General features: G+C 31.6%; 2 protein-coding genes across 3 annotated transcripts; one reads left to right on the top strand and one right to left on the bottom strand.

The window, feature by feature from the left end:
- Positions 1-257: 257 nt before the first annotated feature.
- LOC130897499 (pyruvate dehydrogenase E1 component subunit beta, mitochondrial) lies at positions 258-17,943 on the bottom strand. Of its 2 annotated transcripts, XM_057806394.1 has the most exons (7): positions 17,781-17,936; positions 17,599-17,662; positions 17,236-17,528; positions 15,082-15,320; positions 10,188-10,368; positions 2,339-2,522; positions 258-1,129 (listed from the first exon to the last, which is right to left on the bottom strand). In XM_057806394.1, the coding sequence occupies exons 3-7, from the start codon at positions 17,513-17,515 to the stop codon at positions 931-933; spliced, it is 1,083 nt and encodes a 360-aa protein (XP_057662377.1). In that variant the 5' UTR covers positions 17,516-17,528; positions 17,599-17,662; positions 17,781-17,936; the 3' UTR covers positions 258-930. The 2 variants fall into 2 exon arrangements, with proteins under 2 accessions (XP_057662377.1, XP_057662376.1); XM_057806393.1 differs by having other exon boundaries at positions 17,599-17,943.
- On the top strand, positions 17,928-22,139 carry LOC130897498 (uncharacterized). The gene is made up of 2 exons (XM_057806392.1): positions 17,928-19,135; positions 21,416-22,139. Exons 1-2 carry the CDS (start codon positions 18,067-18,069, stop codon positions 22,117-22,119), a joined length of 1,773 nt encoding a protein of 590 aa, XP_057662375.1. The 5' UTR covers positions 17,928-18,066; the 3' UTR covers positions 22,120-22,139.
- The last annotated feature ends 1,279 nt before the right edge of the window (positions 22,140-23,418 follow it).

The following is a 23,418-nucleotide window of genomic DNA, read 5'->3' as shown; positions in this document are numbered from 1 at the left end:
CAATGGTTTATCGAGGTCTTGTATATTTGTATTATCGCAAAATCTAGTTCTACCTTGATGTATATAGTCTTTTAGAAACCATTATTGCCTAACTTTTCCTTGTATTCCTCGAGTTCTGAGGAAATAAAAATAATTCTTCTACTTGATTTGATTTCTTCCAAAGTTATTCCTATATACAATAACAATGGAAGAGGATTGGGTATTTAATAATTGATAACTAAGGGAAAAAATTGGCTAAATACAATAAAATTAAAATATCTATATAACAAATAATAATTTATTTTCGATAGTTTACAATGCGAGGAATTGAACTGAGTAAAACTGTTCGGATTGTATAAAATCCAACAAACAAAAGATATGTTATATAATCTAAAAGTTTTGTGCAAAATCCGAATATAAAATTCTTGTTTTCCAAAATTATTTATGGTTAAAAGACAGGAAGAAATATCAATACATAATTTGGAACGACCAAAAAAAGAGCTTTAAACGAATTAGAGAAGCAAAAAAGGAACTTCTGGTACCCTGTATGTAACATTTTTCTGCTTACATAATACTTCGATGATAACTGATGCATAATTATAAATAAATTATTATAAATAAAATTATTCCTAAACAAAATAAAGTACATATTAAAGTTTCAAAATTATTTAGGTTATTTTGACATATTTTTAGAACATGTAGTCAATGAATAATTCCCTCAAAAACGATCTTCTAGTCGAATTATTCATCATAAAATTCGTCAATCAAAATTAAATTCCTGGTCGACGATTTGAAAATAATTTTATTTTAGTTGAATGTACCAGTGGAATCAGTACCACATGTTCCAAAGTTGTAAAACCATTAAACGTATTATTCTACATTTGAACTTTCTTCCTTGCATTGATTTTTTCTTCACGATTTTCACAATGAGCTCGAATTGGTTGATTTCTATTACTTAACTTTCAATAATTTTTTGGATGCTTCAACTACATCTTTGACTTGCGGTAAAGCAGCTGCTTCTAATGTTTTAGCATACGGCATTGGTACATCTGCCCCAGTTATTCTAATTGCGGGTTGATCAAGATGGAAGAATGTTTCACTTTCCATTATTCTTGCCAACACTTCGGCGCCTATGCCACACGAAGGCCAACTGAAACGTAATTGAAAATTCAATAAATATCATGGATTTACCAACATTTAAAATGAGTCAATTGAGGGGAAGAAGGTATTCCTATCCCAAAGTCAGAAAAAGTGTACAAACATGAACAATCTTGTTTGTTCAAAATGGCTATGAGAGAACTTGAAAATGAGAGAATCTTATTTTGATTGATGAATGATAAGAAATGCATAGTTAAATTTTCCTCGCTAAATCTTCTTCATTCAGAACTAAATTTCTAATCTAATCTAAAGTCCCTCTATTAAATAAATTGATAAAGCAAAAACGAGTAGAGAATTAAGCGACTTGAACACAGTAATTCTAAGAAAGGTAGAGATACTAATGGAAAACTAAGTCCACTAGACATTACGAGAATGCATTGGCCGAATTCTGTGGGTTAGAAGAGCTATCCGCGTTCTTGTTGAATGCAAGGCACTATTGAATATCAGAGCCCGACAACTGGAAGTATACTTAATTACTAGAAGACTTATCGAAGCTGAAACAGTAGATATATTAAAATTTATAAGATAATCAGGAAAAAAAGAGCTAATAGTTTCAGACACAATCCACACAAACTAAGTGAAAAAAGTTTAATATATTTTCCAAATCTAAGCGAATCGTACCCTATCGAGTACACATACACCATCGGGTCGTTCTTCCACCAAATTCGGTTATCTTGATCTATCTGACCGTCAGCTAAGTATTTGTGCGATTGCTGAATCTAAAGGAATTGATAAAGAATTTAGTGACAAATTTTACATGAAAATTTCAACATACAAAAAGTGTGCAAAACTGATGCCTCATTCCCAATATCCGTCAAGAGGTTTGTAGCTATTTACAACATCTCAATGTTAGATCATCCACCTGCACTGTTTTGAACAACACAAGAAGATTCGCATGGAACAATGTAGGGATAGATGAGTCTAAAATCAAAATCATTTTTGAATCTAGTAGTATTGTAGGAGTTCTTTGAAGTAATCCAGCCCAGGAAGACACCTCCAAAGTGCTTCTTTCTCAGTTTTTCCGAAATTTTCCTTATAGGAATATTTTCCTAGACTTCAAAAATGCATAAGAACAAATACCACAAAAACTAGAGAGCCTCTATTATTCTTTTCTACTATGGATAAAAAAGAGCATTCAATCTTTGAAAATTAAAAAAATAGTGGTATGAATGAAAATACGAACAACCAATTAGATACTTACCCTAACTCAACCGATATTAGATGATTTGTTTTAGATACAGATTTAGCAATTGTATCAGTATCTAATGGTCTGAGACTTCTGAGATTAATTACTTCTGCTTCTATTCCTTTACCAGCTAATTCCTTGGCGGCGTCTAAGCATAATTCTACTGCTTTTGAATGAGCTACTAATGTTAGATGTTTACCTACAACAGAAATATTATTGAATGCGGTTAATTATTATTATATACAACACCCTATTCACATTCAAGGTTATGAAATTTCAAAATTATAAATATCATTTTATAGTCGAAAAATTATTTAATTACAATTTTTACATGATTACAGAAATGCTACCCTATTATATCAAGAGATAAATAACATTATTTGAATATAAATGTAAAACTTTATGTAATATTTTTGAATATATTCTGAATGGAGCTATTGACAACAACGAAATTCATTTTCACGCGTTTTTGGAAGCAAGAAGAAACAGACAGTCCACCACTAAATCAAATTTACACTCTTTCTATTCGTGGGGTGAATTAACAAACACTGTTACTTACGTTCTTAATTTATTTACTCTCTATACAATACACTTAACTTTAATAATTTACTTATAAATATTACTTAAATAATTTTTGCAATTAGTTTCACTAATTTCTTCTTTTCGCTACGACTATTTATTTAAAACTAAACTGAGTTTATAAAAATCATTTATACACCTAAATAAAATTTCACAAAGTTCTGGAATAAAAAGAACAAAATAAATAAATAAATAGAATTTTCTAGAAATTATTTAGAAGAAATATTGTAACTAAACAACTAACGCCTGCTACTAAAAACTAAAAAAATATGACGTATATATATACATACATACATACATACATATATATATATATGTATATATATATATATATATATATATATATATATATATATATATATATATATATATTTTAGAGTATAGAAGAAAGGTCCCTGACCTGACTCTGTTTTATCGATATAACAATAGCAGAGGATCATCTGAGCTATCAAATTTAATCCCATCTAGACAGTATTTGCAAGATATACTTGGAGTGTAAGCCTTTAGAATCAGCTACCACATCTTTCATAAGCCATACAACCTACAGATGTTCAAGATCATTATCTACAGCAGAGGTGAGCAAAAGCAGTATCCGGCCTTTTTGATGATAAATGGTGAAATAAATGTCTTATTTCTTAGACCACTTCATATGTTCATGCTTTTAAATGTTCTTGATTTTAGGTCCCTTTTATGATTATAAAAGAAACTAATTTTAAGATACCTAAAATCAAGAATATTTAGATGCGTAAAAATAATGAAATATATAAATAATAGAGAGTATTATGATTTGAACATCTGTAACCGTATCCCTACTTTAATATATGCAACAAAAAGCTAATGATCGGCTTACTACATAGAATTGAACGTGTACTCCTCTCATTCTTCGGGGGAAGAGAGGTCGCAGCACTCCTATTCTTCATTTTGGTTTAGCACTAGGCAGTGATGGATTCACACCCAGGCCCGCGAGGCACGGGTCTAGGGCGGCATGATTTGAAAGGGGGCAACATTTTGGAATGTCAAAATTTCAGAGACGGAAAAAAAGTAAAATCAATTCAGATTTATTTCTTGTAAAGAATTTCCTTAAATATATCCACCCATCGCTGGGAAATCTTGGTGCAGCGTTCAAACTCTTTGGTCTGTTCGACATGACACCTTTTACGCGTTAGAAAAAGAATGGTGAGCAATAATTTATGCACTGAAATTTATTGCTAAAAGCAGAGATGAAAAATCGACTATATGAACTGAAGCTACGGGATTCTGGCGAAAATTGCAGCATTTAGAAATAAGCAATTCTAGTCTTTGTTTGGAATCTAATTTTAGATCGATTTAATACTGCTAGTAAGAAGCTTCAAGAAACTCAAGTTGATTTATTATCCGTTGTGCAGATCTATATTTCTATATTCTATATTTCCTCCTAGACATTAGAGACAGATAGTTTTCTAAATATGAAGAAAAAACTAAAGCTCTATCTGTAGTCCAAGATTATTATCGTTTTGATACTCTTCGCAAAAAATATGCAATATTACCTTCACGTAGTCTTCGAGATGTTTACCCAAATGTTGTAATTGCTTTGCGAATTTTTTTTTGAGTATTCCTGCTACAAATTGTTCAGAAGAAAGATCTTTTTCTACTTTGAAAATAGTAAAAACCTACTTACGGTCAAGATAGATTTGATTACTGCATTACTGTCTATTGAAGCTCAACTAGTCAAAGTTAGTTGTCACTTTTATCCTCCTGGAGCAATTTTTAAAAAATTTTTTTTAAATTGTCTAATGATTTTTAGTTAAAAAACGAATAGCCTTTTATGGAGCTAAAATGAACGGTGTTGTAGAAATTTGCCTTTGAACAAAAGTCTGAAAGCACGTAAGTAATTTACAAATTAATTAATTATTCATTTAATTTCGAATAATGATTAAATGTAAGTAATAGTAATTATTCATAATCCCAATTTCAAAAAAAAATGTATTACAATAATAACAAAATTGGCAATGAAAATAAAAATAATAATAGTACATATTAAATTTAAACACAACGGTATTACAACAATAACAAAATTGACAAAGCCGAGCATAGGGTCTCCGCGTCATAAGCCAGGACTGGGAGGACGCGTTGGTTAAAGGCTTTTCTCTTAAGGCCGATTGGCACATCTCCTTTGAACAAATCTCGTAATTTACCAAACGAAACCCATCCTAGTGTCGTTCTTCGAGACAGTTCTGTTGTTTGGTTGTCTCTAGTAATTTTTATCTCATGTCTCAGATATATATTACTCTCCACCATCTGAATATCTTTATTGTCCACATTTAGTGGCTGGCTAGGAACTAGATTTGTCATCATCTTGGTTTTATTGAAATTTATTTTTAGATCAACTTTCCTTGTTACGATTTGCAAATCTTGTATCATGTTTTTTGCCTCGCCTAATTCATCAGTTATGAGGACAATGTCACCTGCAAACCTTAAGTGATGTAGCCTTTCCCCATCTATGTTAATACCCTTATGTTCCCTCTGTAGTGTTTTAAAAGCATGTTCCATAACAGTAATAAATAGTTTCTGCGACATGGTATCACCTTGCCCAACGCCTCTTTCAATCTTAATTTTTTTAGTGGGAGAGTGTAGATTGACCGTTGTTGTCGCGTTATTATATAAATTTTATATTATACTTGAATATCTGTGATCCACTCGACATTCTTCTAATGATTTCAAAATAGCTGGCAGCTCAACGGTGTCGAATGCTTTATGGTAGTCGACAAAGATAAGGACTAGAGGTCTGTTATATTCTATAGATTTTTCAATTAATATTTTTAAAGTAAGCAGATGATCGTTTGTTCCATATCCTGAATGAAACCCTGCCTGATCTCTTGGCTGATAAAGTTCAATTTTCCTCTCTAGTCTCGTTGTTAAGATACGTGTGTGTAGTTTATAGAAGTGGTTTAAAATACTAACTAGTCTATAGTTTTCGAGATTTGTTCTATCTCCTTTTTTATAAAGTAAACTTGTGGTGGAGTTATTTCACTTAGTGGGAATATTTTGGTTATTCAGGCAAAGATTGAAAAGCTCTTGTATCTTCCTTATGAGTATAGGTCCACCCGTTTTTAAAGCCTCTGTAACTATTCCATCTTTCCCCGGAGCTCTATTATTTTTCATATTACTTAAGGCATGGTATATTTCGTCCAGATATATATCCAGAATATCCTCTGATCTTACATTTTGTACTTTTCTTATGGTCCTGGAATCTTGATTGGATTCACTTTTTTATAGTACCTTATAAAACTCTTCTACTAATCGTAATAATTTTTCTCTGTTTGTAACTAAATTTCAATTTGCATCTTTAAGCTTAATTATTTCTTTTTTACTCTTTGTGATTTTTCTTCTCATAACTCTCATACTTTTGTTCTTTTCGATTGTTTCTATAATTTTCTCGTTTTTATTTCATCATGTCCCTTCTGATCATTTTTGGATATTTCCCTATTTATGTCAGTAATTTGTTGTTAGTTTGTGTTTTTGTTACTTTTTAACAATCTTCTCTCCTCCATCTTTGTTTCGGTTTCTTTGCTAATTTTTGGTCTTTTTCGTTGCTTGGAAAGCACTCGTTTTTTGCCTGATTGATGGTGTGTACAACTTGGTCGTTTAAGCTGTTTATATCATTTGTCGTTGGAATATCTTTTCTGATTTTATTAATGGAATTTTCAAATGTTATATCATCTTTTGGTCGTGTCCAAGGTCTTGTCTGTTTCTTCACCATTTTATATCTTTCTAGTCGCGTATCTATTTTGATGGTAGCTCTGAGTATTCTGTGGTCACTGGCTGTTCCGTACCTATTTATCACTATTACGTCTGTAAATATGTGTTTCTCATCTGTAAGAACGTAGTCGATTTCATTTTTTGTTCTACCGTCTGGAATTTAATGATACATTCTCCAACAATTTATATTGGTAATTTGGTAAAATATAAGGCCCAATTAAGCAATCTCCAACCATACCCACCCACACATTAACCGAATAGTTATGCTGAAATCCCCTTTCACGAACAAAGTGCGGATTTTCTTCATCCTAAACGTGACTATTTCTAGAGTTGAAAATTCCTTCCTTAGTAAATCTAGCCTAGTCGGTATACAATACATATTTTGGAAAATTTCGATTTTCACGACTCTTTTGTAAATACCAGTTTGAAAATTCCATACGCACCTGAAAATCTCTAGGTTCTAATGCTAGAACTCTGGCCAATTTGTATGGATGTAACACTTATTCTTTTAAAACTTTCCATACAGTAGAATGCTACTAGATTATAATTTAGAAATATTGAGTAGTATTTAATTACCTGCAGACTTTTGTTTAGAGACAAATTTCTACATCACCGTTCATTTTAGCTCCATAAAAGATTATTAGTTTTTTAACTAAAAATAATTAGACAATTTAATACAAAATTAAAAGAAGAATTTGCTCCAGTGGTGTAAAATATAGGGTGATAAAAGTGACAACTAACCCTGACAGCGCGCCACTGGTTAAATTTTTCCAAAGTTTGTTTATGTCGAAATATTACTTTATTAAGGAGCATATTGGTCACCAAATTTGAAAAAAGATGTAAAGGCGTTCTTGATATATGGCAAATTTTTTATTAAAAATTATGAGCACCCTATATCCCAGAAACTAGGCCCCGTAAGGGTTCGTATTCCTATATCAAAATGAATTATTTATTGAGATCTCTCAGTGGTAGAGCGTTGTCGGTCGAATATAGAAACACCCTTTATACCACTATTATTTATCAGTTATAATTGAAAATTATATTCTAACGAAATACATTTATTTCATATTTTAAATCAACATTAATAAAATTTATTTTATTAAGAAGCGATGCGATAAACACTAGTCGCATACTAGTCATTTCTTTTGAGAGTAAATAAATTGAAAAATTGTAGGTGAAATTGTAAATCATTGATACTATTTTATTGTAATAATTGAATTATTTATTTGTAGGTCTTTGTAAAATACCTTTTTAAAAACATTGATAAGAAAGCAATTGTTTTAGTTTGCCAGAAAATTTTAAATAGAAATATCCAAAAAATGCTCTCTTTCTTCAAAAGAGCTTCGTAGTGTAGCAGAAAATATGACAAAAAACTTGAATAAACAACAAAATGTGTTCAACGAACAAAGTAATATTGAGAAATCTACCATAAAAGTAAGTTGCACACAAAATTGCTAAGTTCTGCTAAACCTTTTACTGAAGCAGAATTTGTAAAACAATGCATACAAGTGTCAAAGATATGTCGTCCAAAAGCGTTGGGACCATATATAATTCGACCCTGCCAGGGTCAAGTATAAATATAAGGGTAGAGTCTATTCTATTGCATCTCATATATTAACTGGAAGCTAGTCACTTTCTTAGATCGTGAGAGATTCTTTAAATACAAGAAAGACAATTGTTTACCCCACATTTCGACATAGATCAGTTGTTCTTAGATTGTCTATGGTGCATTCCACTAAGCGTTTACGGCGCCTAAAATACCCTTTTGGGCGTTCCACGTGTCGATTACGACCTATGTGGTCGCGGCCAGTTAGCAGAATTATCAAAATTCAAGTAACGCAGATTGCATCCATGAGAATCCATCTCAATATTTGATGCGGTATGGGATATTATATAAGGTTGGCAACTAAGTACTTTCGTTTTTTACTGATAGAGAGCGTTGCTCTATTTTTTAGATAAATTATGTTAGTGCTATACTAACGATCATGGAGCAACTCGTGGGAAACTATTGGAGCTTCGCTGGGAACTGATACCACATTCCCCTTACAGCCCTGATCTGTCACCATATTATTATCATTTATTTCGAAGTTTGCAGAATTCTTTGAATAATAAAAAGTTTCACAAATGACGATAATCTTCAATCGCACCTGGTTCAGTTTTTTGCTGATAAGGAGCAGAATTTTTTTGAGCGCGGAATCATGAAGCTGAGAAAAAGATGGCAAAAGGTCATTTAGCAAAAATAGGAAATATATAATTGGTCAAAACCTATTCTTTGTTAAAAAAAAACTATGCTACAAAACCGAAATTACTTTGTCGCCAACCCACTTTTGAACCATTCTTGTGACGCACTACCAAATATTTTACTACTTTAGAAGATATTTTTATTTTACTTTAATGTAAATTAGTTCAACACTTCACTAATAAATTCGAAGACTTATAAATTGTAACGTAACATCTTAAAGCTTCTTTTCTAGACTAAGTGGAACGTGAAAGATCGTGATCGTGAACGTGATCGTTGTGAGGTCTTAATAGAATGCAACACTAATGATCTCTCTTGTCAACTTATATGCCAATTCATAGCCTTGTACCTCAGAACGATCAGGAATCCAAAGAAAGTTGACATGATTATTTAGTACCAGTACCGTTAAGTAACATCTTGTAATCCCGGACTAACTTTGTTCTAACAGGAAGAAGACATATATTTTTATGGTACATTTACATTGCAAGATATACCCCCTTAAGGCAAAGGTTTCCTCTTAAAAAATTGATTAGCAGAAATCCATTAGTAGAGCTAGTTAGACTGAGGGACTCTATCAATCGACTCTTGTCCATTCTCATTTTTTCAACTATCAGACTATGCAGGTAAAACCACATCGCAACTAGCTGATTCATAGTGACTTAATATTGTCAAATGTCTCTGGAATTTGTGATTCGGTGTTAATTTATTTGTAACCACATCTATGAGCATCTTACAAGTAGTTGAGAATGCTAAGGTTACCTATGTAATTGCCAGTTTTGAGCATCCTTTCTCTCGCCACTTGGAGAGCCCATTTGGGTCCCACACATCCTAGAATTTTCCTAGTGGAGGCGGGTCCAAGCAGGAGGAGCGGGATGCTCCTGTTTTAGAAAAATATGTTGTTCTTTACAATTTATAAAGGACTCTTTGTACCAATAGTGATTTGGTCGTCAGACATTAAATGAAAGCTTGGAGCATAATAGATTTTCATAGATCAAATTGGTTGGATCCCTAAGCTCTAAAAACTTTCACTGAACATTTCTCCAAATATATGATCCTGCTGTCACGTTACATAAGGGCTGAGGTTGAGGGTGAGGAAACTATAACCAGAGTAGATCTACTGAATGTATCAATTTAAGTAAGAGCAACCTACAAATACTAACAGGAGTTCTATCGAGGCACTATCGCTTCAACAAACACCTGAAGACGCTAGGCCTAGCATATAATGCGGCGAGGACGAAACCTCTATCCACATAACCTTTTCTTAATAATCATTTCAATTACTATTAATAAAGAATTGATTAGTTTTACCTGATCTTTCTACTTTAGCTTTTCCTATAGGTAAGATGAAATCTTTACTTAACGCTTCGTCAGACATCGTGTATTGAACACCATATAATAGTTCGTTTTCTAAGAATACTACTGGATCCGGATCTCTGATGGCTGCCTTTAAAAGACCTTTGCAATCTTCTGAATTGTATGGAGAAATTACCTAGAATGATAAAAACAATAATAAACAATTGTTTCCGAAATATGTAACTCACATGCAATTGTTTCTTTAATGGTTAGATAATATGTATTATTATATAGTACCACTATATTCAGAATGTTTTATTGAGTAATATACGAATTCATCTAGGATATTAAGAAAGACGAGAAGCATAAAACTTTCTAGAAATAATTGTTTAATAATTTTTTTCCGTATGTGCCTTAATAAGAATCTACTAAAACAAATTGGTACAGCGTCATCAATAGATATTATTTATATGGGATTGTGAATAACCTAAACATTCCAAAAAAACCATAATCTTATTAAAGTTTAAAAATATCCAAAAGTATCCACACCAACACATGACGAAAACCACAGAACATACCGAAAAGAAGGACAACTTGTATGTAAATCTGGCTGTTGGGGGGTTACCACTATGAAGAAGTTTCCAGGGGGTTTACAAGAAGCAGAAGAAGTGTCTAGATGGTTTGTGAGTAATGACGGTAGCGTCTGCGGGGGTTATGCAAAAAGTAAATAAGTGTCTATGTTTTTATGTGTAGAAGGTATCAGTAATAACACGTATGCTCTATGAACTGAATCGGATGGACAGGTGTATTGCCGATGGGGATATTGCCGATATGAAGAAGTTTCCAGAGGGGTTACAAGAAGGAGAAGTCTCTAAATTGTTAACAAGTGATGACGGTAGCGGCTAAGGGGGTTATGCAAAAAGTAAATAAGTGTATATGGTTTTACCTATAGAAGGCCTCGGGGGGGTTTAGAAGAAGCGAAGAAGTTTTTGTGACGGTAGTGTCTAAGTCGGTCAGAGGGCTTGCTAAAATGGGGTGTAGAATATACGAGGCTATGCTACGATTTTTTTAAAGGGTTTTAAATTTTGAAATTTTGAATATTATAGAAAAAGGATATACAGGGTGATTACATTATTTATAAAAAGAAATCACTGTTGTTAGTAAAGATTTTAATTGATCCAGTATACCTTGGTTAGGACAGGAAATGTTGAAAATATTTCAATTAAATATCCAGAGCATACGTATATTAACAACTAATGTGTCATTACTGTGTTAATATCAATATGTCATTCGACATCAAATTCTAAATTCCCGCCAAATTTTGGTACACGTGGTGATATTATCAGAAATGTAATTCTAGGCACCGATTTATAAGGATGCCACCTTTTTTCGGGGTTGTAAAATTTTTCGCTCAAAATAACCTCAGAAATCGAAAGATCGGCAAATTTAAAGTAAAAAAATGTCATATCAAGTTTTTTTCGTCAAATCAATAGTTTTTGAGTTATTCGCAATTGAAAAGTACGATTTTTCGTCAAAAAAAACGCAGTTTTTTACGTATAACTCTGTAATGATGCATTTTTTCGAAAAAAGTGTAATGAATTAAAAATGAAGCTTATAAAAAACAAAGAAATTAAACTATATTTTAAAATCTTAATGTTCTACCTAAAGCAAGTTATAGATACTTGATATAGCTTTTGTTTTTATATTAATTTTTCTTTAAAAGGCTGTATTATGTGTAATTGGTTTATTTTCTTGTTTTGAATTGTGTGTGCATTTTCGGGACTTTTGTTTGTATGGAATATTTTTTTTGTTTAATCAGGTAATATGTGGCAACGACAAAAATTACTTAGAATACATGGCATGCAAACTGAAGGAAGAATACGGAAAATAGAGACTAAAAATGAACATAGACAAGACAAAGTACTTATATATAGGAGAGGATATAACTGACATACAACCAGAAAACAACAAAATCATAACGAGATGTGAGAACTATAAATATCTGGGAGTTATTTTTCACAAAGATGGGACAGATGATACAGAAATAAAATGTAGAATAAACAGAGCATGAACAATATCTAGATCAGTAAAGGGAATACTGTGGAGTACTGAAATAGGAAAACAACAAAAACTAAGGATCTACAATGCAATGATTAGGAGTACGTTGGTAAATGGATCAGAAACGTGGAGAATAAAAGAACAACTAAAGATAAAAAAGAAGCCACTGAAATGGACGCCCTAAGAAGAGTAAATAGAACCTCAAAGTTAGATCAAATCAGAAACGACACAATAAAAGAGCAAACGAACCTGAAAGAAGCAATTATTGAATATATATGGAGAAGAAGCAGTTGATTTGGTCGTACTTGTGAATTGTAACGAAGTATTTGCCATGTGGAGTATAAGCGTTTTCTTATTGGGAACATAGTAATGAAACACCATATATATGTATATTGCTACATTCCCAATATGAAAATGCTCATACTACATCTGGCTTCGTTACAATTCACATACAAATATGGGATACTTCCAAACCATTTCAAGAACTTATGGTCAATTAACAGTTAAAAAATTAAAACCATGGTTCAAAATCAAAATGAAAATGGCAGAAGAATATAACAGAAGATGCTTCCTATTACAATGTAGAAAAAAGAAAATTCTTCCCACCTTTCTACAAAATAATATCAAGCATATTGAAAAAATACTCATACATTAAGAACAAGAAATCAATAATAGTTAATTAAATTATTTAAATAATGAAATAGTTCGAAATCAAAATACAATATTCAAACTTGAAAATGATCTCTCACAATTTAAAAACCAAACAATTGGAACAACAAATGAATTAATTTTTGAAAATTTTTCTAGCAGACAAGTTATTTATAATAAATTATTTATATAAAATTGAAAACAAACAAAAGAATAAACTTAATATTCTTATTAACAAAAAATCAATTCAGTTCTTAAAACTCAAGATAATTGGATAAAAAATATTTCAAATACATAGATACCTAAGGATGTTTTAGTTTCTATTGTTAGTGCCTAAATTCAGAATTGAGCTGATAATGACTATAGATATTTCAATTAAAACTATGTTAGTCAATATTGGTTACATATCCTCTTTCATACAAAATGAACAAGAAAGAAATATTGTTATAGCCAAAGCAACCAACATTTTAACTAACCACATTCATGAATCCAAATAATATTTTGGTTTTAGAGATCTATTACATAAAACAATTTTTTTTAAAAGAAAATCCATATTTATTTAAGTTTATCCGAAGAGCTAATCTACAATAATACATCATACAAAGAACTTACTAATGATCCAACTCTAAAAACAACTAATAATTGTAACAAATTAATAAAAAAAGTTTTTAACAAAAAACAAATTGACAAGGAAACCCAGAAGAAATTAACAAACTATAATGGTATTTCTGCTAAATTCTACTGTTTTCCAAAAATTCATAAACCTACTCTATCAGCTAGACATATTGTAGCATCAATTAACACTCCCATCAAACCACTTACAAATTGGTTAACTGAAATTTTGACTAAATCTTAAGATCATAACAATGATTATTATTTCAAAGACTTCTTTAATTAAAATCAAAGAAAATTTTAAAAATATGATATTACTACCGAATTATAAATTATTAGGATTGGATGTAATATCCCTATGTTCACTTAAATATATGCCTTACAGCTCTACAACATAAATGGAGAAATATAAGTGAAAATTGTAAACTTAATAAAGAAACTCTATTAGAATTGAGTGAAATTATTAATAAGGAGGGGTTCAACTTGAAGTAAAAGAGAAAAAAAAGATCAAGTTTGTTTAAAAATAATTCACAATAATGCATCTGCTCTCCTCCTTCTCTAAATTGAAAACTTATCAGAAAGGACGTCCCGTTGGGATATTAGAAAACATTCAAATTCACGTGAAAAATATCCCACTATTGGAATTACAATGAATGAGACAACATTTATTCATAAGTATACTAAAATAAAACTAATTTAAAAAATCAGTTTCCATTGCACCTTGAATCTGGATATGACCAATTTGAAAAGTGACAATTATAAAGTGATAATCTTCCTAAAAAGTTTAAAACGAAATTACAGATACGAATTTTATGAAAAACAATGGAGGTTCACATTTGATTAGATGGTACGAATCACTTAACAGGCTTGAAGGTCATTTAGGCAGCTTGGAATTAGTGTTATGTCAATATTAATATAAGCCTCTTATATCAATTGGCACTTGTATTGAATTGGTAATAATGGGGCTGAATTGGCACTTATATTGGCAGTACCTGAGATTGGACTGCTTGCAAGATAAGAGCTCATTGGGAAGATGGTTGGGTAAAGCATTTACTCTATATTCCATTATGGGATGTAGATTTTATACATATAATGTATGGTAATGAGGTGGGTTTGTCCGAATTTTCATCAAGTGCCTTGATGAGAATAGAAGGCTTCTCTACAGATCTTAAGCCTCTCTCTCCAAAGCCTTAAATGGACATTTTAAGCTAGAAGTTGTATACCCCCGCTATTGAGATGCTTCAAAATGATAGCTGGTGTTTTTTGAGGATTGAGAGCCACCCTCCATTTTCTATACCAATCCGAAAATTGATTCAGAAGATTTTGGGATCAAACGTTATCAGATAGGTAAATGGAAAACCTTCTGGGTAACCATGAAGATGATGGCTGGGCAGTGTCTTCAGTTGATTGATTTAGTTTGAAGATTTTTTTGGATAAAACTTTCGCAAGTTTGTAAAAAAGAATTCAAACCTTACTATTATACATTAAATAGTCTACTATCAACGCTTGTTGCTCCACATTTACTACTTATTTATACACACTCCACAATACCTAAAAAATACATATGACCGACTTAATGACAAAATCTTACCTTCAATCCAGGACAATGAGCATACCATGCTCCATAACATTGAGAATGTTGAGCTGCTACTCCGGCAGCTGCTCCGTTAGGTCCTCTGAACACAATTGGTACATTTACACGTCCAGCTGACATGTAGAATGTCTTGCCTGCCGAATTAATTATTTGATCGATCGCTTGCATGGCAAAATTGAATGTCATAAATTCGCAGATGGGCCTTAAACCTGCCATAGCAGCTCCCGTTGCAATGCCTAAAACAATACAAATTGTAATATATAGGTGAACTGATATTTTGTTCTTTAGAACAATATACAAAAACAAACCAATAAAGGTCCTTTCATCACCTCCAACATATGACTGCAATAGTGGTAATTATAACAGACTATGAACTACAGTTTTATACAAAATTTCCTTCAATCAAAAACTGGGGTACTCAAATTTAAAACCTATGATTTCACCATGAATCCCAACAAAATTCAGCCATTTTTGGAGGTTGTACTGTTGAAAAATTTGAATTCCATATATAGGGTGAAATGATACCTACTTAGTACTTTCCAAGAAATTGTGGAAGGAAAAAAATATTATGTATTATTATCATGTCTTTGGAATATCACAAACCATTTCATTACCACAGATTTAGAAAGATATAATCAGTTAATAGGTTTAATAATAACTAAAATCATTTTCCAGTATAAATCTACAAATAGGGCAACAAAAACTACACCAGTTGGAATGAGAAATTCTTCCACAACCTACATATTCTCCAAATATTGCTCCATTATCATTTATTTTTTTCAGAATTTTCTTGGAAATAGTGTGATATTAACGAGTGTCTAAAAAATGTTTCAACTGAGCATTGGGCACAAGTAGCTAAAACAAAAACAACCACAACATTGATTAAGTTGTTCTGTTATTTCAATAAATTAATTGAAAACTGACATTATTACTAGTTTATGGTGGGCAGCCTAGTCTAGTAGTCATATGTCTGAGTCACCAAAAAGAATTTATTTGGTAAAGTATTAAGGAACACCGTTAGTACATTCTGGTACTGTTTTAATTGTGATTTCTATGGGGATCTCAAAGTATAAAACAGATTATTGTCAAGTTCTCCAGTTGTCACAAATAACAGGTACCTAACCAAGAGGTTATTCAGCTACTCCACAATAGAAACCTACTAAGGCTCAGTATAAGTAAACTATTCAAGTTCATTTGCTAGTTTGAGTGACTTAAGCTACTTAGAATGAAGAAAATGTAGATTGTAAAACTTTTAAAGGTGTCATTAAATTTAAATATTTTGGAGAAAATATAAACAACCAAACACTTTGATATGAGAAAAAATATAAAGTGGTAATATAGCTTATTTTGTGAACCTGAAGCTCCTGAAAAACACTAATAACAAGAAGAATGAAGTTAAAAAGACCAATGTGAATGTTGAGTGATGATACAAAAAAACCAAGAAAGATAAAGAATATTTGAGAGAAAAATAATCAGAAGAATATATGGATGAATTGAAATGAACAAAACAGACGGGAGAATTCAAAATAATAGAGATATTGATAAAATACTAGACAATGAAAACATCGCCCAATTCCAGAGTCTTACAAACAATGAATGTGAAAAGATGGGGCACATTGGTGAAAAAGAGACCAGTTTGGAGGCGAATTGACAAGGAGGCCAAAGCTCACACCAAACTGTAGCGCCAACTGTTAAGGTACGGTTACTTAAAAGCCAGTTCCTTTACCTGGTTATTGGACACTAAGGCAGGAATTACCAAACTATTTTGGGTAAGGAACTCCTTTTACAAAATGAACTGATATCTCACACTCTAATTCCCCAATCAATAGTTGAAAACAATAACAACTCAGGACAGCTACAATACCCATCACTATTCTTGCACCTCACCAGCTCTCTATAATAACTTTTTAATTGACAACTTTTTTCTAAACATACACCAGGTCTCTCCCAGGCATCCCAGGAAATGAAAAAGCAGACCAATGTGCCAAAGAAGCAACAGATAACAACAAAGCACCAATTGTGCGTGAAGTGATAGCCAAAATCAACAATAGTAATGGTAATGATAATACTTTTTAAGGTTTTAATGTCTGATTGTATAAATAATAATTCTATTAATTACAATATTTGGAAAGATAACAAAGTATTACTTGCCTGCAAAACCCATTTCAGTGATAGGTGTATCAATAACTCTCCTATCACCATATTTTTTCCAAAGTCCCCTTGTAACTTTGTAAGCACCATCATACTGAGCTACCTCTTCACCTAGAATAAAAACCCTCTCATCCCTTTCCATTTCTTCGTCCATAGCCGAGTTGAGGGCATCTCGTACAGTCATTTGCTTGGTAGCTACGGCATTTGTAGTTGAAAAAGATCTTCTAGTAATTACTTTATTTATACTTCCTAATAAGTTTAATGACTTTATGGATGCCATTGCAGGTGAGAAACTAAAATAATAAGTGGAATAAAAATTTTCTCCGTGTTACATAAATTATAGGTTTGAAAGGAAAAACTTACATGTCTCAATTCAAGGTGAGAGAGGTCGAACTAAACCAAATTGTCAATTGGCCCAACTTTTAATCTGAAACATGCAAATCTCAACTCAAACAGACATAATACGTAATCAGACCATGTGATGTAATTCCTTGTCTAACCAACAAAACTCTTAAAAAATCAAATTATAATCACACTTCTCTTACATTCGTAATGAAAATAATCTGCTTATTTGAATTCAGCATAGATGTACAACTCTGTGGTGATTATATAAATCTAACACAGAAAATGAAGTTGTTTGGAGTTTATTTTGTTGGGTGTACACCATATGTAGATGTAGTGCATGTTGTACGTATCCAGTATTGATACGATTTGTCACTTGTCAGTTAATAACTATAAGTCTGTGATCTGACAGAAAAAGTCGTTAGATAATACTAGTCTAAAAAATAATTTTGAATTTGAAACTTGATAAAGATTGATACTTCTAAGAAAATGAATATATGTGATACTGTAGTGAATAAACTTCCCTCTTATTTACATGATTTATTCGTTAATCAATGTGAAGATGCAATACGGTTAGTGTTTTTGAACAAAAGTGATGAGGATATTCGTCCCACCAAAAATACAAATTTTATATTGAATGAAACTGAAAATAGTATATCTTTGGATATAACAGGAAATCCTTTAGAAGTTGATTTGAAAGGAGATGACTCTTTCTTGCCAGAGAATTTTCAAGCAGAAATTATACAACATTGGTCTGAAAATGAAAATAACCATTTCCCTTTGTCTATCAAAGAAGCTAGAAATTATTTAAATTCTCGATCAAGACATAAAACCAGTAATTATGTATTTGTTCTTTGTGACGGAAACAATCCACTTAAAACTATTGTATTAGCTGTGAGACAAGTAGAAAAGAATATATATACTTGTACTGTGGACGTTCTAGGGTGCTTTGCAAAAAATCATGAAAATATCTCACTAAGTTCAATGGAAAAAAGTCATCTGTTATTAACAGGCAATAATGAGTCTAATATTACTTATGTTGTAACATTTAAATACTTCATTTTTGGAACTTTTTTGCAGAATATTAGAAACGTTTATGGTACAAAATATTTTGGGAGCATTTGCATAGAAACAAGTGTTAATAAAAAGTGTAATCTCGATAACCCTAGCAGTTTAGTAGACGGGACAAAAGTAAGTGTGCAAGTTATTGCTGGTCACAAGAATTCATTAATAAACTTTCTTTGGGAAGATCTAGTGTCTGTTTATGATTATTTAAAATATTTTATTACTAATAAAGGAGATCCGAATACAGTTATATGCCAAAATCCATTGCCAGTTGAAGACATTTATAAAAGTGTGAATGAAATTATTCATACAAATTTGATCAAAAGAGAATTAAAAGTAGAATTCAGTTTAGAAAATATTAGAATGCCAAATATTCTAGATAAACTTTGGAGCATTGTAAAGAACTGTGAAGATTTAAAAACTCTTAGAGATGTATTCCATTATTTTTTTGAAGAATTGGCTGAAACTGAATCCAATCTAAAACTACCTGAAGGTAATTTTTTTAGTACTACTTTGTAATTTAAAATGAGAGAGCTATGATTTATTTTTCACATGTTTTGAAATAACATTCCAAAAATTCAATTTATAAGGTTCAGAAATTATTTGAATATATGGAGTTTTCCCCTAACATTATAAATATATCCGTTTCTGTTCTGCTTTTTCCTCTCCACTCAGTTATTACTTGCTCTATCCATGGTAAAACTTTAGATTATAGACAGACGATTTATAGTAATTTGCGGGCGGTAGTGGAAGGGGTAGCGAGGGACGTCTCATTCTTAAGGGTGGTTGCCGAGCCTCCCCTTCTTTTAATTAGAAGTTAAAGTTTGAGGTTATGTTGATTGTAAATCAGTACTAATCAATATAAATTTTAACAGTTTTAAGGAGTTCTCCGCGCCCCCGAAAGAATCTGCTCTGGAAAGAATTTTGAGACTCTCCCCCGTAAAGGAACCTTTTTTTGTATTATTTAAAATTGTATTGTCAAATTTGTTGAATAAAGGTGAAAATATCAAACTGAATTGAAGTATGCCATTGTTCCATAATAGTATTCTTGAGAAAATTCCATTAACTATAACCTAAGTAATCTGACCCCTAAAGTATTTGTTCTTCGTTTCCATAAATTGTTGGCCACTTTCCCAAACATTTTTCTGAGCACTTTTCTCTTCCATAGTTCTATTTTTTTCAGCAATTTTCTAGGTTAGTATCCAGGACTGACAACCATACAGTACAGTTGGCTCAATCATTGCTTTGTATAATTGTATGTTTACTGCTTTGGATATTCCTTTGGCTCTCAGAATATTATTTAGAGACTCCATTGTTCTATGACTGTTTTTTGGATTATGGCTCCTGTTCCTCCTGTTCTTTTGTTATAGTTTTTTGTTGGTCCTAGCTTCGTTTGTCAGCATTCTCCATTCTTTTCTGATTTTAGATTTGGCTTTTCAATCTACTATTCCTTAGATTCTGATATCTTTTCCAATCTGGTTTCTACAGGTGTGCCTCTCCCTCTTGGCTAAAGAAGTATCCATTGTGTTATCGTCCTCACCATTTCTGTAGGTCACCTTCTCATGATGTGATTTAGTCTTTGTGCTTTTACATACCTTATTATGTTTTCTCCTCCCAATTCTTTTTCTATTCCTTTATTTTTCTTCAATCTCCTCTTTCCATCTCCTGTAATTTGTGGTCTTATTAATGTTTTATATATTTTTATTTTGTTTTTTTCTAATATATTTTTAACGGAAAAACCATACTGGGAAATAACTTTTTAACTTCATAGCTATGACAATTTCCTGTAAAATTCTAAATTTTTATTGTGACTTACCAAGTTTTTTTCCTATGATCTTCATTTATAATACATATATTACAATACAATTATTCTTAATCACTAGAATCACAATCGTCTTCCTCAGAATCACTGTCATTTAAATCAATTAGAAGTTTATTTAAAACTAGTATACGTTAATTCAAGTCTTTTTACGTGATTTATGGCATTTCTCCAATTCTATATGCTAATTTTTTAACATTCTTTCATTATCTTCGATTACAAAGTCGGTTAAAAACAGCTAGAATCATTTTTTGAACATGTGTTGATAGATGTTGCTGTCTCTTTTCAACTGTTTGGCATCTCTCTAAGTTAGGCTCTAGTAGGACGTTTATGTTTATGCAAATTGACTTATTGATTGTTGATCTTGAACTCACGATTGTCACATATTTTATTGTATACAAAACTTATTTCAGAAGAATTTGATCTTCGATACGCTGTATACTTACACAGCTCACAACTAACTACGACTGTGAATGGGACACTCTACTAAAAGTACCTATAATGTATAATATCCTATTTGCATTCATTATTTTCTCAGTATTATTCGATTTAGTAATTGGTTTTATTTAGGAATTCCAATGGATTAATTTTTTGTGAAATGATATTGTTTATCTATACTTTCAAATGATGCACTGATTCTGAAAGTTGTTTACAATTGAGTCCGCAGTGGGACGTCTCTTATCTCTTTTTGTAAAGATAAGATTCTCGCTATTTGATGGTAGGCATTATACAGACTTGGTTTTGTTAGTTAAATGGCCAATGCTATGTTCTGAAATCTAATTTGCTCTTGTTAGAATGAAGCTTATTCCTGAGTAATAGTACAGTTAAATTCAATTAGAACATTTGATTCAATTTTCAAATCATTCACTGCACTGAGGTCATTGGTTTTTTGTTAATTCTTTGGTTCAGTTCTATAAGTAATTAGAGTCGATTATAATATTGATTTTATTTCAGACAATACTTCAAATATAGCAGCTATTATAAATGGCATTCTCGATGGAAAACTAGCTGTCCCAACAATCAATTACTCGGAAGCATTGAAATTTTTGATTGAAATTGGAGCAGGAAAATTGAAAAGTGACTACCAGACCATTCTTAAACAATTCTATGTACCAGCTGCAAAATCAATTTCATCTAAATGGAGTGAATTTGAAAGTAAATTGTTAGTGGAGGAGACGCACAGAAAAACCAGAATTACGCATCATTTAAAAGACAATAAAATTGCAATTGAAAAATGTATGGCGAAACTTGGTTATCTATCAAAACTACACATAGCAACAGACTTGATTTATTTAGTAAAAAATAATGCTTTTCTACCTGAAGCTACATTTGATTACATTTGTGAGAGAGTTTGCAAATGTTACGTCGCCACGAAGGATATTATACATGAATTTAAGGATTTGATCGAGAAACCAGTTTGTAGCTTCAACATTTCTGTTAATAATTTCGAAAGTAATGTTGTAGAAAATAAAATTCCAGACTTTTGCTCTATTAGAATGAGATCCCAACAAGATAAATTAGAAACTCAAACTGTTTATTTGATGTCTAAATATCTCATTTTCCCCCCTAATATTTATAATAACTATGATATTGATATTGATGAAAAACAAACTTTGTATTATACATATAAATTACAGAGTCGTGTCGTAACTTTATAAAATAAAATACTATTTTGAAAGATGAGAGTTTATGTAGTCCATCTTCATAATCAACAGTTAACTTTCAATTTCTACACGTCGAGACTTGGACTTTTTTTGTTCTGTATGAGGGGAAATAGGGTAGTTAAAAAAAACGTTTTCTCAATTTCGAAATTCCATTACCATTTGTTCTCGTGTAAATGGACTGTAATGAAATTGATTAATCACATTTTGAACTTTAATTATAATAAAACGACAAGTGATAAAAAGAAACAATAAATTCTGATACATGTTCACATATTAGCGTGCTATATGCTGGGAGACATGGACACTCGTATTCTGTGAATCGGCCCCATCTTGTCACTTACGTTTCAAAGTTATTTTTTAAAGTATTTTTGTTACATGTTTTGAGTCATAACATATTGCTTCCACAAATAAATAGAATTGAAAAGATATGTGGACTGTTTTTGCCGTATTGCCCCCCGGGACAAGCCTTTTGTTTGAGGTGGGACGTAGCGGTTATTGCAGTCATAGATAAAAACGAACGAACTTAACGATTTGAACTCCTTTATTGATTATTATACTTTCAACAATTTTGGAATTAGTTATTTATACCAAGATGCCAATTTTCGAAACATGGAACTGCTCAGAGAGCAGGATTACTTTGGTATATCTTGCATCTTAGATTCGTCTCTCTCCTTTTGTTTGTTTTTGCGCAATTTCTGCAGCGCAGAAAATAGGACTTTATACTCGTTTATAATTATGTGGTAATTAAATGTGTTCCAGGTAATGTTGAGTACCAAGCTGTACATTAGGGGGCCGGCGATGATCTGTTGCTCTGACATGAGCTGGTGTAAACTTTACTAAATGACGAGCATCTTTGAGATTGTGATCAATTTCCAACAAAGATTTTATTAAGGATCCTCTGAAAATCATAAACTGCAACTTGTTATTTTTAGTTAGTCTCTAGAAAATAAAATAGCTGTTCCAAATTGGTATGTTCAAAAAGTGAAAAATTACCTTCTTATACCAGAATATCGTTTTTCGCGGAGACGAATAATATGAAATCATTTGTTATATATTGTTATATACAACAACTTCGATGGGCTTTGTTTTTGCTTCACCATGTCGATTTTGATTATCTACTACTACCTAGTTTCTTCTTTACGACCAATGTTGGATTGCCTCTTCTATAAAGCGCAATGTTCCGGTGACATGAGTTTGGTTTTGCAGGTTACAAGATTCAAGCTATTGTAATAATTGTCCATAAATAAAAGGTGCCCTCTGTTTAGATAAGGTTGCATTAGAGCTTCAAATTTA

The sequence above is a fragment of the Diorhabda carinulata genome, chromosome 8, assembly GCF_026250575.1.
Source record: "Diorhabda carinulata isolate Delta chromosome 8, icDioCari1.1, whole genome shotgun sequence".
Classification (NCBI taxonomy): domain Eukaryota; kingdom Metazoa; phylum Arthropoda; class Insecta; order Coleoptera; family Chrysomelidae; genus Diorhabda; species Diorhabda carinulata.
The sequence above is the reverse complement of the archived record's forward strand: the minus strand, read 5'-3'. Positions and strand labels throughout refer to the sequence as shown.

Bases quoted from the DNA above. Each gene is read 5' to 3' on its own strand.
- LOC130897498 (XM_057806392.1), top strand. From the start codon at position 18,067: ATGAATATATGTGATACTGTAGTGAATAAACTTCCCTCTTATTTACAT. The intron at 19,136-21,415 runs GTAATTTTTTTA...ATTTTATTTCAG, and splicing joins CAATCTAAAACTACCTGAAG to ACAATACTTCAAATATAGCA.
- LOC130897499 (XM_057806393.1), bottom strand. From the start codon at position 17,515: ATGGCATCCATAAAGTCATTAAACTTATTAGGAAGTATAAATAAAGTA. The intron at 15,321-17,235 runs GCAAGTAATACT...GTATTGTTTTAG, and splicing joins CACTGAAATGGGTTTTGCAG to GCATTGCAACGGGAGCTGCT. The intron at 10,369-15,081 runs GTAAGATTTTGT...TTATCATTCTAG, and splicing joins CTCATTGTCCTGGATTGAAG to GTAATTTCTCCATACAATTC.